Source organism: Notolepis coatsorum (genome assembly GCF_963971535.1).
Source record: "Notolepis coatsorum genome assembly, chromosome: 11".
Classification (NCBI taxonomy): domain Eukaryota; kingdom Metazoa; phylum Chordata; class Actinopteri; order Aulopiformes; family Paralepididae; genus Notolepis; species Notolepis coatsorum.
Genome location: NC_140175.1, coordinates 104,608,025 through 104,623,315, shown reverse-complemented (window position 1 = coordinate 104,623,315; position 15,291 = coordinate 104,608,025). Strand labels below are relative to the sequence as shown.

General features: G+C 42.5%; 1 protein-coding gene across 1 annotated transcript in view; it reads right to left on the bottom strand.

The window, feature by feature from the left end:
- smarcad1b (SNF2 related chromatin remodeling ATPase with DExD box 1b) overlaps positions 1-15,291 on the bottom strand; it is a 120,232-nt gene that overhangs the window by 17,394 nt on the left and 87,547 nt on the right. Inside the window, exons 16-19 of the mRNA XM_084325267.1 lie at positions 14,915-15,010; positions 13,899-14,016; positions 10,904-11,019; positions 3,917-4,105 (exon numbers count right to left, since the gene is read on the bottom strand). Of these exons, the coding sequence (XP_084181393.1) occupies positions 3,917-4,105; positions 10,904-11,019; positions 13,899-14,016; positions 14,915-15,010 (519 nt within the window). The remainder of the gene's footprint in view (positions 1-3,916; positions 4,106-10,903; positions 11,020-13,898; positions 14,017-14,914; positions 15,011-15,291) is intronic.

The window sequence follows — 15,291 nt, the reverse complement described above, 5'->3', positions numbered from 1 at the left end:
ACGTCACGTCTCGTTGTCGTCATGAAAAAAACCTTCGCTGACGAACATCTTTCGTCATCATTTTAGTTGACAAAATTAACACTGATCGGTAGGCCGATAATATCGGACATCCCTAGTTCTAACGGATCATTCTCTGTAGGCCTGCAGTTAAAATCTCCTCCCCCGCAAAAAAAATAATCACACTGGCTTAAAACTACTCCAAGTTCACTTAAAAACTGAACTCTGATACGTCCTACATTTGGAACATAAACGTTTACAAAAACAATAGTAAAAAGTTCATATTTGGCTTTAACCACCAGCAACCTCCCCTTCATTTCTTCCACCACAAAAGACCTTGGTGCCACCCCTCCACTGCTGAGAGAGAGAGAGAGAGAGAGAGAGACACACACACACACACACACTCACACTCACACTCACACACACACACACACACGCACACACACACACAGAGAGAGAGGAGTGCCAGCCCTCCACTGCTGTTACTCACTAAGTGGCTTAACATAACCACTCCATCCAATTCTCTCATCCAGCCAGTCTACGTTAAGGTGTCACTGTGTTTCATTACATTATAACTCTTCAATGTACTCTTCAAACAGGCTTGCCCTCTTCCTCACATCTCTGACCCATACAGAAAAACACAACCATGAAACCAATTATCTCTCTGTATAAGCAGGCCCTCAAGGTGCTGGACCGAAAACCATATACTGTACTTACCACCACTGTCACATCCTCTGCAAGTACAGCATCCTCAGCTGGGAAAACCTTACAAAATACACTGATGCCTGCCTACTGTTCAAGATCTTAAATGGCAAGGCCCCCCCACCTCTCAGTACTTTTGTCAAACAAAAACATCTCATAATAGGTCCACAAGATCTACCCAGAGAGGGGACTGTACTGTGCCGTTTAGGTCCAGCTCCTTCAGTCAATCCTGTTTTGCAGTCAGAGCCACTCAGTTCTGGAACACCCTACCAACTGCAATAAGACACTGTGCTACCTACCACACCTTTACAAAACAACTCAAGACCTGGTTATTAACCAATCAAACATGTGAAACATCACTGCCTGGTATGGAAACAGCACGGCACAGGACAAGAAGGCCCTACAGAGAGTGGTGCGCTCAGCCGAGCGTACCACGGGTATTGCACTACCCCCCCTGCAGGTTCTATACAACAAGAGGTGCAAATCCAGAGCCTGCAGGATAATGAAAGACCCTCACCACCCCAATAACAGCCTGTTCCAGCTGCTGAGGTCAGGCAGACGCCTGCGAACCCCAGCTACTAGGACAGAGCGGCTTAGGCTCAGCTTCTTCCCCCAGGCCATCAGAGCCCTGAACAATGAACATTGAGTGCTCAGAACATTGAACTATCCACACACAAGCACACATGAACACACACACGACACGCACGCTGTGCACGCTCACACACGAGCAGCCACTTAACACTTTAACATGAGCGGGCACACACTCATGTCGCACACACGCACACTTATGGCCAAAAGGAAAGGACACTTTAAATTAGAATAACAGGAACAGTGTATTGCACTACCAAAGCTAACTAGCATGTCCCATATGCTCTGTAAATAACTATGTACAGATACCGAGATGTCACTCCATGTTACCTGTTACCTGTTTACTGCACAATGTTTTTTTTTTTCTTTTTGTATTCTATTATGTTGTACCACTGTATTGCACATTGTTGCGGGCAAGACCACCCGCATTTCATTGTATACCTGTATGCCGTGACAATTAAAACTCTTGACTTGACTCTTGACTTGATCACTTTTAATCAGTTCATTGTGTATTTTGTTATTGCTTTTACTATTATGTTGGATTGTGTTGTAAATACTGTGTTTTACTTTTAATGCTTCTGTTCTAGGTGTATGGTCGGTCTCATAACATCTTGCCAAAATGACTATAATTGCGAATTAGCCAGCTGGCTAAAACTGACACATTTACAGAAATGTTGATTCATGTGTACTGTCCTTTTTTTTAAATAAAGTGAAACTGAAACTGAGTGTGGAAACCTTGAAATCACTCATGAGGCAGAGAGAGAGAGAGAGAGAGAGAGAGAGAGAGAGAGAGAGAGAGCGAGAGATACACACACACACACACACACACACACACACACAGAGGGAGGGAGAGACACACACAGAGAGGGAGGGATAGTGACACACAGAGGGAGAGAGAGAGACAGACACACACACACACACAGAGGGAGGGAGAGACAGACACACAGAGAGAGAGACAGAGTTTGTTTTCATTTGAGCCGCGCCTCGCGTTTTATGAGCTCTCGACGGCAGCGTTTTTGGCGGAGCGCTCCCAGCTCATAAAGTTGAAGGTAGTTCAACTTTTGGAAAAGCAGCGCGCTCATCAATGTAACTCATCGAGGAAGGGGCGGAGCGAGCCTCAGTTGCATTCAGAAAAACGCTCAGAGCTTTTTTCTTCTTTTTTCAAAGCGGTCCGCCTCGAAAAAAAGGCTATTAGTGGACACATAGCCTAACTGTCCTGGTTAAATAAAGGTTAAATAAAAAATTAAAAAACGTTTTAAAACGTTAAACAATGTTATGGTCACATGACACCTAAGCCATTTGTTAAATGTAGAATATGTAATGCTGTCAAACAGTGACCTCTAGGCAAAAGGTATTGTATTGCACTTTGTTTAGGTCTGGTCTGATGTGCGGGTTGAAGTTGAGTGGGTACTGGGGAGGGGTGTCTATTGTTGGCCACAACTCAGGCTCTGCCAAGAGAGGTCTGGAGAGAAAAGTGTAGCATAATAAGTTACTATATTAGGTATAATATGGTATATATATAATTTATATTATAGCCAATGTTCCCTCAAATTTCTTTTCGGTCTGAGCAAACACTCAAACCTCCTGAGCAGACATCAGCAACTACTGAGCAACATACGTCACCTGCCGATTAACCGGTTAGTTGATAAGCGGCAGTTTGTAAAAAATCTGAGAATCTTAATTTCCCTCAATGTCTAACATAAAAATCTGTACATTTTGCTGATACAGAGCAAAGTCATCCCTCCCTCTCTCGCTCTTCTCTCCCCCCCCTCTCTCTCTCCCTCCCTCCCTTTCTCCCTCTATCCCTCTCTCTCTAAACCTCTCACCTTCCCCTCTGATTCATTCCTCCTTTCTCTGTTAGTCAGATACACATCAGAAAAAAGTAACTAGTTTCCAAACTCCTCTGGTCTGGTCTTAGCTCTTACTTAGTCCTTTCTGTTAGTCTGTTATTTTTCCCCGTCTGTCCTTCTCAGTTCTCCAGTGGTTGTACTACAGGGCTTGACATTAACTTTTTAGCTCACCAGCCACTGTGGCTAGTGGTTTTTCTAAAGTCACTAGCCACTCAGCATTTTTACCAGCCAAAAATCACACACACACTGCACACACACACACACACACACCCACACACACACACACACACACACACTATCCAAATATACAGTTGGTTTTTATAGTGTAGTCTCTCTGTCTCAAGTTTGGCTACTTGAGACAGAGAGAGAGACTCTCATGCACGCGATGCAAGTAAGGCACACTGCGTTTCGAGAGAGAGATAAATACTTTCATGACGAGCGACGCAAGAAAGCGCGCACTGCGTTTCGAGAGAGAAAGAGATAAAGACTTTCATTACGCGCGACGCAAGTAAGGTACACTGCGTTTCGAGAGAGAGGGAGAGATAAAGACTTTCATTACGCGCGACGCAAGTAAGCGCGCACTGCGTTTCGAGAGAGAGAGAGCGAAGTATCATGCGAGTACGTGCATCCAAGCTGACTGCTGTTTTTTAAGAAACGTCTTTTATTTCTTTACACAAACGTTTCTGTGCGCGACAGATTTCAGATGTGCGCGGGAGCATTTGGACATGTGCGCAGGTTAGAGGGAACATTGATTATAGCCCTGCCTCTAGGCATCCTACCCTGTGTTTGATGGTGGCCAGCAGTTGTGTCAACAGGCTGAATTTGCCCGAGTCTAGCAGCAGTTGTGCGGTGAGCACGCAGTGCTGGAGGCAGGGGTGCACCAGGCACATCTGATGCAGCTGGAAGTCTGACATCACCTCCATGTCCTCCTGGATCAGCGCCGGGTTGGCTTCACAGTGACTGGGCTGCTGAGGGGTGAGAGGTCAGAGGTCAGTCTCAAGTTTCAAGTTTCTTTATTAGTTGTCATACAAAAATACAGAATACTTTTATATGAAATGCTTTTTTTCTGTTTTGCCCCCGAGTGTGCTAGATAAAAAAATAGATAAAGTATAAAATAGAAAGTCCATATGTGTTTGTTTAAAAAATAATAAAAAAATAAAATACAAAAAAAAATAGAAAGTCCAAAGTACGTAAACAAGTGTAAACAAAAGTGTTCAATATACAATATAGATTAGAATTTATTTTTAACTGAGTTACATTACAATATACAGTACAATGCAAAAATGGGATGAGGTACAACTTAGGGTAAGGTGTAATGAGGTATGAGTTGTAGTGGAAATCTCTTTACCAATAAATATAAAGTGTGTTAAAGTGTCTAAAGTGGGTGCTACAGTGAGTTGTTTATTTAAAGTGAGTGTGTACGTGTGATGTGTGTGCTGTGAGTGTATTTGATGGTTTGTTACATAGTGTTATTGTCGTTGAGTCTGGAGAAAGGATTCGTCATCCACCTCAAAGGGTGTTCCCCAGGGTTCTGTGTTAATACCTACAGTATATTGTTCCCCATCCATGTCATCTATGCAATTTTTTTTTTATGCCGATGATACTATTATTTATTGTTGTGCAGGCCTTTGCTTTATTACAGTCTGCATGTTTAGTTTAGTTTATTCGGATCTAAACTAAACTGCGGAAACTAAATACCAACAAAACTAAAGTCATGATGTTGTTGTCAAATACAAGTGAGTCATCACCAAATCTTCCTAACCTTTTAACTTCCCAAGGACAAGGAATGGAATAATTAGTCCCAAGCTATAAGTACTTGAGCTTTGTTATTGATCGCCAGTTATCTTCTAAATCTCACATTGCAAATCTGGTGTCCAGGCTCAAGGTGACGTTAGGCTTTTATTTGAGAGATAAATCCTGCTTGAAAATGGGGGACCCTGATGTAAACAAGACAAACGTCTTTCACTGGTCTGCATCCCCTTAACAATTGTGTGTATTGAGCCGTACTGTATTGTACCCATTCTGAAATCTGTTAAATAAAGTTTTCATTCATTCATTCATTCTCTTTTAGAGCTCGGAAACACCTTGTATCCTTTTTTTTACCCACTTTTTCTCCTCCTTTTTCTGTGATTTTCTCCCATCCCAATTTCCTCTCGTGCCAATTCTCCCTCCCCTCCCCTGATCGTTGCTCGCATGTGCCCCCCACTGGCCGGTCGTAGGGAGGATAGAAGCCCATCACATGTCCCCTCGGATACATGTGGAGGCAGCCAGTCACATCTTTTCACCTGCCAGCGCGGACTCTCATTGGCGAGGTGTAACGTGTGGGAGGCTCACACTGCCCCTGCCCTCTCCTGTCCTTGCTGTGCAGGCGCCCTGACCGACCTGTAGGAGTCGCTGTTTTACAACGACCAGACTACCACTCATCGACTCCCCTCCCGCTGACTCTGCCAATCGAGTCAGTATGACGGCCGGCCCAAGCCGGAGGCAACGTTGACAGCCGGATTCAAGACCGGTGTCTCTTGCGTTGGTGACAAGCGCAATGTCTGCTGCGCCACCCAGTATAGTATGTGTGGTGTAGAACTATGTAGACAGTGTAGAACTGTGTGGTATAGAACTGTGTGGTGTAGAACTGTGTGGTGTAGAACTGTGTGGTGTAGAACTGTGTGGTATAGAACTGTGTGGTGTAGAACTGTGTGGTGTAGAACTGTGTGGTGTAGAACTGTGTGGTGTAGAACTGTGTGGTATAGAACTGTGTGGTGTAGAACTGTGTGGTATAGAACTGTGTGGTGTAGAACTGTGTGGTGTAGAACTGTGTGGTGTAGAACTGTGTGGTGTAGAACTGTGTGGTATAGAACTGTGTGGTGTAGAACTGTGTGGTGTAGAACTGTGTGGTGTAGAACTGTGTGGTGTAGAACTGTGTGGTTGTGGTATAGAACTGTGTGGTGTAGAACTGTGTGGTGTATAACTGTGTGGTATAGAACTGTGTGGTGTAGAACTGTGTGGTGTAGAACTGTGTGGTGTAGAACTGTGTGGTGTAGAACTGTGTGGTATAGAACTGTGTGGTGTAGAACTGTGTGGTGTAGAACTGTGTGGTGTAGAACTGTGTGGTGTAGAACTGTGTGGTATAGAACTGTGTGGTGTAGAACTGTGTGGTGTAGAACTGTGTGGTATAGAACTGTGTGGTGTAGAACTGTGTGGTGTAGAACTGTGTGGTATAGAACTGTGTGGTATAGAACTGTGTGGTGATCTGTGTGGTGTAGAACTGTGTGGTGTAGAACTGTGTGGTATAGAACTGTGTGGTGTAGAACTGTGTGGTGTAGAACTGTGTGGTGTAGAACTGTGTGGTATAGAACTGTGTGGTGTATAACTGTGTGGTGTATAACTGTGTGGTGTAGAACTGTGTGGTGTAGAACTGTGTGGTATAGAACTGTGTGTTGTAGAACTGTGTGGTGTATAACTGTGTGGTATAGAACTGTGTGGTGTAGAATTGTGTGGTGTATAACTGTGTGGTGTAGAACTGTGTGGTATAGAACTGTGTGGTGTATAACTGTGTGGTGTAGAACTGTGTGGTATAGAACTGTGTGGTGTAGAACTGTGTGGTATAGAACTGTGTGGTGTAGAACTGTGTGGTGTATAACTGTGTGGTATAGAACTGTGTGGTGTAGAACTGTGTGGTATAGAACTGTGTGGTATAGAACTGTGTGGTGTAGAACTGTGTGGTGTAGAACTGTGTGGTATAGAACTGTGTGGTGTAGAACTGTGTGGTGTAGAACTGTGTGGTATAGAACTGTGTGGTGTAGAACTGTGTGGTGTAGAACTGTGTGGTGTAGAACTGTGTGGTGTAGAACTGTGTGGTATAGAACTGTGTGGTGTAGAACTGTGTGGTGTAGAACTGTGTGGTGTATAACTGTGTGGTGATCTGTGTGTTGTGATCCGTGTATTTCAGGGTGTTTATCAGGGTATATTTAACACCAGATTACAGATTAACAACATTATCAGTAGAACATAGATTAACAACATTATCATAAAATGAGAGATTAACAACATTATCAGTAGAACATAGATTAACAACATTATCATAAAATGAGAGATTAACAACATTATCACCAGTAGACTACACCAGGGGTTCCCAAAGTTTTCAGGCCGCGACCCCCAAAATAACGGTGTCAGAGAGCCGCGACCCCCACTATTATAGGAGGTAAAAGGTTTTTTTTTTTTTTTTTTTTTTTTTTAAATAAGAAAATAATATTTAACATTTTTATAATTATTTTTTTTTTAATGGAAATGTATGGTTGAAACATGCAAACGTTCAAACGCACACACACTAATAAGTATTGGAGGCTTTTAACCAGGGCCGGACTGGGGAAATCATTCAGGCCAGGAAATATAGTGCGAAATATAGCCCCAGTCAGGCCACTTTTTAACACTTTCAGAGCCGGCCGTGTTTTCCTTTTTACCCCCTTGAATGCCCAGCACCACTTACTTCAATGTTAACGTTAATATCGCCTAATCTATGTTTAAAATTATGGCTATGTGTCTAATCTGCCGGTCGCATTATCAATGACCCATTTCCAGTCAACATTGTCGAAGCGGATTGTTTTTTTATCGGTTCAATTCTGTTTTATATCATTTAGAAAAGCCCTCGTTTTCACGGAAAAAAGAAGAGATTCCATGATAATCGCCCTGTACTTGAATATTCTAGAACGTTGTCATTTTTCTGCCTATTAATGAATCGTTTTCAAATAAACGCTAGATTATCGATAGTATATGTGTGCACGCTGGTGCTGCGAGCTGAAAATCGATTCTCTCAGTTCCTGATCGCTTTTACAGTCAAACAGCCATATCACATTATAGGGGGAAAGCTTATATCTTCGTGAAAAAAGGTCTGATTGTCCTAATACTGGTAAAATAGATTCCTTACCTGAGATCAGATGGTATCCAAATGGATTATTCCAATTCCTGATCGCCTTTCCGAAAATGTATCCTTTTATTGATCCACCGCGTATACTGTAAAACACATAATCCCCGCTGCTCTGAGGGTCCAGCATGAAGCTGATCGACTCCGGTCACATGCGTGAGAAGTAAAATGTGGAGTCCGTTTTTTTTTTTCTCATGCCTTTTCATTGAGTCCAATCCAAAAGGGTGAATTACCATCTGGGAGACGATAGGGGGCGCTTTTTTCACATCTGAGCGCCTGGGGTGGCTGATTTACCAACGGTAGACTCGGTTGATGAAATATGAATTCAGATCGCTAAAAAAAAAAAAAAAAAAAACGAATATTCTCGTGATGGGAATTCAACCCGCGGGGGGTAAACCCGAGAAAAATCGGATTGGGCAATCAAAGTGTTAAGCAGGGGGTCTGGGGCAGCGTTTCCGTTAGCCGGTAATTACCGGTATTTGACCGGCAAAATCTGTTGAAGTCCGACATATTTAACCTCTCCGGTCTTAATGTCCGGTGAAAATAATTCCCTGAGTCTAAGCACAATTTGATTATTTGAATTGTATTAAAATAGGCTAAAATTAAATAGCCTATGCGATGAACGAAACGATCATTACATTTGTTTCCTCGTTGCTTCTAATAATGACAACGACGTTGTCAGCGAGAGCTTAGTGCTGGGTGTGCGGACTTTTGTGAAGCTGCAGAGCCGCAGCAGCGGCAGCACAATGCAGTATTCCATCAGTACTCCAATTCAGCCATTTTCAGCCAATGTTGGGTGGGGGGCGCTGTTGTGCGGTTCCCAGAAAAGAGCCAATAACAGCTGAACAGCTGCTCTGCAGCGCCATACTCTTTGCAAATAAGTCGTTGCGAGGTGGAGAGTCGTCACGCAAACCACGATAATGTTGCCGTCTCTCTGCTTTCTCAGTTCTTCGCTTGATATAATTAATACAAATGTCCAATATAACGGAATTCGTTAGCTCATAAAAATGTGATTATAACAGACTGCTGTTTAGTGTCGGACCGACTGCCCACATACGCGGTCTATTTTATTTCAAGTCAGCAGCAGCACGGAGTATCGAGGGACTTATTTTATTTGGAATATATTAATGACTGTATACGCAAAAGTAGCCTAGTTTTAAGTAATAATATTATAAATCTACATGCCTTGAGGATGACATTCTTTATATAGCCTGCCTATCAATTGTTTTAAAGCTCAATAAACTATGACCGGAATTAATCTCATTTGTCCGGTAGATTGAAATCTTGCAGGTCACGGAGACCGGCAACAATTTTTTCTAACGGAAACCCTGGTCTGGGGTCCCCCACCAGGAATTTTTTTGTTACAAAGACTTCATTTCCTGCATTCTGGTGCTGGAACTTTTTTTATTTGTACCCTTTAAATGCCAGTGTTTGTGATGGCATCACACATTATTGTTAAAAAACAGGCTAACATATATGTATGATTAGCAACAACACTGATTTTTATGGATTTTCTGTTTTTTTGTAATGTCAGATTGAAAATAATACAATCTTTTATTCAACTTCAGCCCTGATCATAACACCACATATTCATTTTTATAATTCTAACCCTTTAAATGCCAGTGTGTGTGTGATGGCATAAAGGGCTCGATTTTTTTTTTTTTTACTTGGTAGCACTGGTGCTCCCAACTTCAAAAAGTTGGGAGCACCAGCAAAAATTTAGGAGCACCCACCAAAATGTAAGGAGCACCAACAATATATAATGTAATATATATTTTTTATTGATAAAAAAACGACTATAACAGTTAGGGATGGGTATCGTTAGGATTTTATCGATACTACTACTTTTATCGATACTGCTTAACGGTTCGGTACTTTATCGATACTCTTATCGGTTCTTTTAGATTATTATTATAAAAATAAAAAAAATGTATACATTTATTATTTGAACGGCTTAAGGCTATATCTGTATTTGATGTTTGTTTGTTGTGTTGCGTCACGTTGAAATCACTGGCTGCGCTCAGAGAGGAGTGGTTGGGCCAAAAAATTGTTCCGAGTATATTTGCTTATAAAACGTAATTGTCTAATTCAATTATTTTTTATTTCTCCACGTGGTGAATACACAGGTCACAACATGTTTACATGAACGTTTTGGAGTTGTATTTGGAGTGTATTCTGCAATCTGTTAATAAACTTTTCAATCAATCAATCAAACTATACACTGTAAGGCTCCGGATCTGCCTCACTTCCAGTGATGAAGCTAAGCTATGCTAACGGAGCGACTGTTCCCTAAGCTAAATGCACGCACGGAGACAAAAAAGGTATGTATCTTCTTGTCTAACTCCAGGGAAGATGTTAAATAAGCTAATTTCCCAAAATGTTGGAGTTTTCCTTTAAGAGGCTTAAAATAACCTCTCCATCCCATTCTCTCATCCAGTCAGTCTCATTTAAAGCATCACTGTGTTTCATTACATTAAAACTCTTCAATTTACAGGCTTGCTCTCTTCCTCACATCTGATTCCATTTATATTGAGTGTGGAAACCTTGAAATCACTCATGAGGCAGAGGCAGAGAGAGAGAGAGAGAGAGAGAGAGAGAGAGGGAGAGAGAGAGAGAGAGAGGCTGAGGGAGAGAGAGAGAGAGAGAGAGAGAGAGAGAGAGAGAGAGAGAGAGAGAGATCTGTGTGGTGTAGAACTATGTGGTGTAGAGTTGTGTGTTGTAGAGCTGTGTGTTGTGATCTGTGTATTTCAGGGTGTATTTCAGGGTATATTTCAGGGTATATTTCAGGGTGTATTTCAGGGTATATTTAAGAGTGTATTTCAGCATATATTTAAAGGTGTATTCAGACCTGGATCAGTAGTTGGCTCATGGCTGCCAGGTGGGGGAGGGTGTAGTGCTGTCGATGGAGAAGAGGATGGTTCGCCATCTTCCTCAGCTGCATCATCACATTGGTCAGCTCACGCTCTGTTGTGCACAAGCACACGCACACACACACACACAGACGCACACACACACACAGACACACAGGGTCAGCGTCCATATATATATATATGCATGGTCGGCAGGGACTACAGATGAAAACTAGCTCATTAGCTAATTCTGGCACATTTACATTGATGTGGAAACTGAAGATGTTGATTAATGTGCACTGTCCCTGGGTAAAAAAATAAATACATAACTTAACATAACATATAAAAAGGCAACCCCTCAATCTCTCTATATCTCTCTCCGTCTGCCAGTGCAGACTGTGGGTGACTGTCACTCAAAGCGCTTATGGGCGGAGCCCAGCCCAAAACAGCTTGAACTCTTGAAGTGGAAAAATGCTGCTTTAGAGTACTTGATTAGAAATACAAAACGAATAAAAAAAAAAATTAAAAACTTTACAGATGTGTTCCATAGACTCACAGGAATTGTGTAAAGTTGCCCAAATAGTGAAAGGAATAGCAAGACATGATCCCTTTAACATATAAAAAGGCATCTTTATCTGTGATGATGTTGAAGGAAAGTTAGCAGCTAGTAAACGTAAAGAAATCTTGATCATTGAGCCTCCGTGAGACAAACCTTCCTGCTGCTAAGCAACCTCCTCCAAACCTTTCTGCTGCTAAGCAACCTCCTCCAAACCGTCCTGCTGCTAAGCAACCTCCTCCAAACCGTCCTGCTGCTAAGCAACCTCCTCCAAACCGTCCTGCTGCTAAGCAACCTCCTCCAAACCGTCCTGCTGCTAAGCAACCTCCTCCAAACCTTCCTGCTGCTAAGCAACCTCCTCCAAACCGTCCTGCTGCTAAGCAACCTCCTCCAAACCTTTCTGCTGCTAAGCAACCTCCTCCAAACCTTTCTACTGCTAAGCAACCTCCTCCAAACCTTCCTGCTGCTAAGCAACCTCCTCCAAACCTTTCTGCTGCTAAGCAACCTCCTCCAAACCGTCCTGCTGCTAAGCAACCTCCTCCAAACCTTCCTGCTGCTAAGCAACCTCCTCCAAACCTTCCTGCTGGTAAGCAACCTCCTCCAAACCGTCCTGCTGCTAAGCAACCTCCTCCAAACCTTCCTGCTGCTAAGCAACCTCCTCCAAACCTTTCTGCTGCTAAGCAACCTCCTCCAAACCTTCCTGCTGCTAAGCAACCTCCTCACCAGTGACAGAGAACAGAGCCAGGGTTCGTCAGTAGGGAAAGTAGTTAGTATTGCACACGGTTTTGTGAGATTAGCTACTGTAGTTATATATTGATTCATGAATCAGTGATCATTGCTCTCTACGGCATGTGTCAGAAACACTTGTTTAAAAGAAAATACGATCTCATCATACTGTTATCAAAAGGAATTTTTTAAACTTTAATGACCAAGCTTTTCTTCATAGTGATAATCATCATATAATTATAGTGATATAGATTATATATCGGAAATCCACTATGTTGAAATGGCATTGGATCTTTTTCAATTAAAGCCTTTCTTACCAGAATTAGCATATTATTTAAGAAAGGAACAGAGCCTGGTCACCTTGGTTTACACCAGGGGTCTCAAACTCAATTTACCTGGGGGCCGCTGGAGGTAGAGTCTGGGTGAGGCTGGGCCGCATCAAATATTCCACAAAAAAAGGGTTTCAAGTATTCAAAAAAAAGTACAACTGATCCAATCTTCTCACAAACTCACTAAAACCGCACAAACACCAGCAACTGAGCCTTCTCAGTGGTGTCAGTGGACTCATCCACAGCTATGGAAATGCACTGTGCATTTTTTTATTCTATCACAAAGCTGTTTAATCAAATCACCAGCCAGTATTTCAGTTATTCTGGTTGCTGTGCGATCTGAGGGGGATTTGCTTTTGTTTGCCTTCAAACATGGTCTCCATCACTTCAGTCATACATTATTTTATTATGTATGCATCAGAGAGAGAGAGAATGGCTTCTTGCCACTGAGTGAGGACTTGGTTGCTTTTTCTCGTTGTGACATAGATTTAACAATAATTCTGCTTGCAGCTTGATATGATGATTTCATTCCATTTATTTTTGTGGTTCTTAGCACTGAATTTTGAGGAAAGGTTGCATTAAAATAACTGTTTTGTTTCGTAGTGGCGTTTCAAATTGCCACCCTTCACAAGAGCTACCGTTTCTTGGCATATTAGTCACATTGGTTTGGTGCTGGGACTCAGGATGAACGCATATTTTTCAGTCCATTCACCTTTGAATTGAAGTCGACTTTTCTTTTACTGACCATCTTTGAACATGCCATATTTTCCTGCTGGCTGCTTCTGCCTGCTGGCAAAACTAGGCTAATAGCTACATTTATCTCACAGAGATAAAACTGGGAGCGAGGCTACTGTAGATGCGCCGTCAACTCTGCTCTGACTCGGACTGTTTAAGACCCGCCCTACTCTGCATCTGATTCGCAGACTGTGGGTGGGGGGGGAAAACGCTGACGGGACGCTGAATGTGATTGGATCAGAGCAGAGTACACAGACACAGAGTGGCAGTGCAGCCGGACATGCAGAGCACTGCTCGCAGAGGAGATAGCGAGGATGCATTTGCCTTCCACTTTATTTGGTATCACTCCGGAATCACGTTTCAACCAAGTCACTAACGTAACGTTGCTGTCATGAGCCTGCGCTATGGTAGCCTACAAGTGATAAAATAAATAAAACTTCCAACTCTCGCGCAACGACTCGGCAAACAGTTGCGCGCGGGCCGCATTAACACTAAACTTTGATGTCAAGTAGGGGGTCGCAAAATATCATCCCGCGGGCCGCAATTGGCCTGCGAGTTTGAGACCCCTGGTTTACACTCTGGAGATCCTTCCCATTGGACCTCATTTAGACAAATCAGGAATAAATGCCCCCCCCTCCCCAAACGTACTCTCTCCATTGGTGGGGCCTCTGAGCCTTTGAAGCAAGGCATCATACAGCTCCTTCTGCCGTTCGCTCATGGGGCAGAATTCAACAATCACCTCTTTTGCTGGCAGATCACTTAGCACCTAAAGGAGAATAAATTAGGGTTAATATAACCTTAATTCATCTTTGTTATGTAGATTATACCGAGGGTTAATATAACCTTAATTTATCTTTGTTATGTAGATCATAGATAGGGTTAAAATAACCTTAATGATGTAATGTAGATTATGTTATTATCTATAGTTCTACTCCACCCATTTCGCCTTCTCCTCCGTGATATCTAGTCAGATGTGCGTTGAACCTTGCGTCTGATCTGAAACCTGTCACCTCTCTCTGTTCAGTGTTCATTACCTCACTCTCTCTGTTTGTTACCTCACTCTCTCTGTGCATTACCTCACTCTCTCTGTTCGTTACCTCACTCTCTCTGTTCATTACCTCACTTTCTCTGTTCAGTGTTCATTACCTCACTCTCTCTGTTCATTACCTCACTCTCTGTTCATTACCTCACTCTGTTTGTTACCTCACTCTCTCTGTTCATTACCTCACTCTCTGTTACCTCACTCTCTGTTCATTACCTCATTATCTCTGTTCAGTGTTCATTACCTCACTCTCTCTGTTCATTACCTCACTCTCTCTGTTCATTACCTCACTCTCTGTTCATTACCTCACTCTCTGTTCATTACCTCACTCTCTCTGTTCAGTATTCATTACATCACTCTCTCTGTTCATTACCTCACTCTCTCTGTTCAGTGTTCATTACATCACTCTCTCTGTTCATTACCTCACTCTCTCTGTTCAGTGTTCATTACCTCACTCTCTCTGTTAACAGTATTCATTACCTCACTCTCTCTGTTAACAGTATTCATTACCTCACTCTCTCTGTTAACAGTATTCATTACCTCACTCTCTCTGTTCATTACCTCACTCTCTGTTCATTACCTCACTCTCTCTGTTCATTACCTCACTCTCTCTGTTCATTACCTCACTCTTAACCCGTCTGAGCATGAAGGGTTTGATGATGAGTTTGGCCTGAGCGATCCGCTCCATCTCAAAGCTGTTCTTCTCCCGCGATGATTTCTACAGCAAATTAAAGGAATAATTCAGAAGGACGTTCTGAGGTAAATATCATGTTAGCTACAGACAGTAGAACCTGTTCTGAGGTAAATATCATGTGAGCTACAGACAGTAGAACCTGTTCTGAGGTAAATATCATGTTAGCTACAGACAGTAGAACCTGTTCTGAGGTAAATATCATGTTAGCTACAGACAGTAGAACCTGTTCTGAGGTAAATATCATGTTAGCTACAGACAGTAGAACCTGTTCTGAGGTAAATATCATGTTAGCTACAGACAGTAGA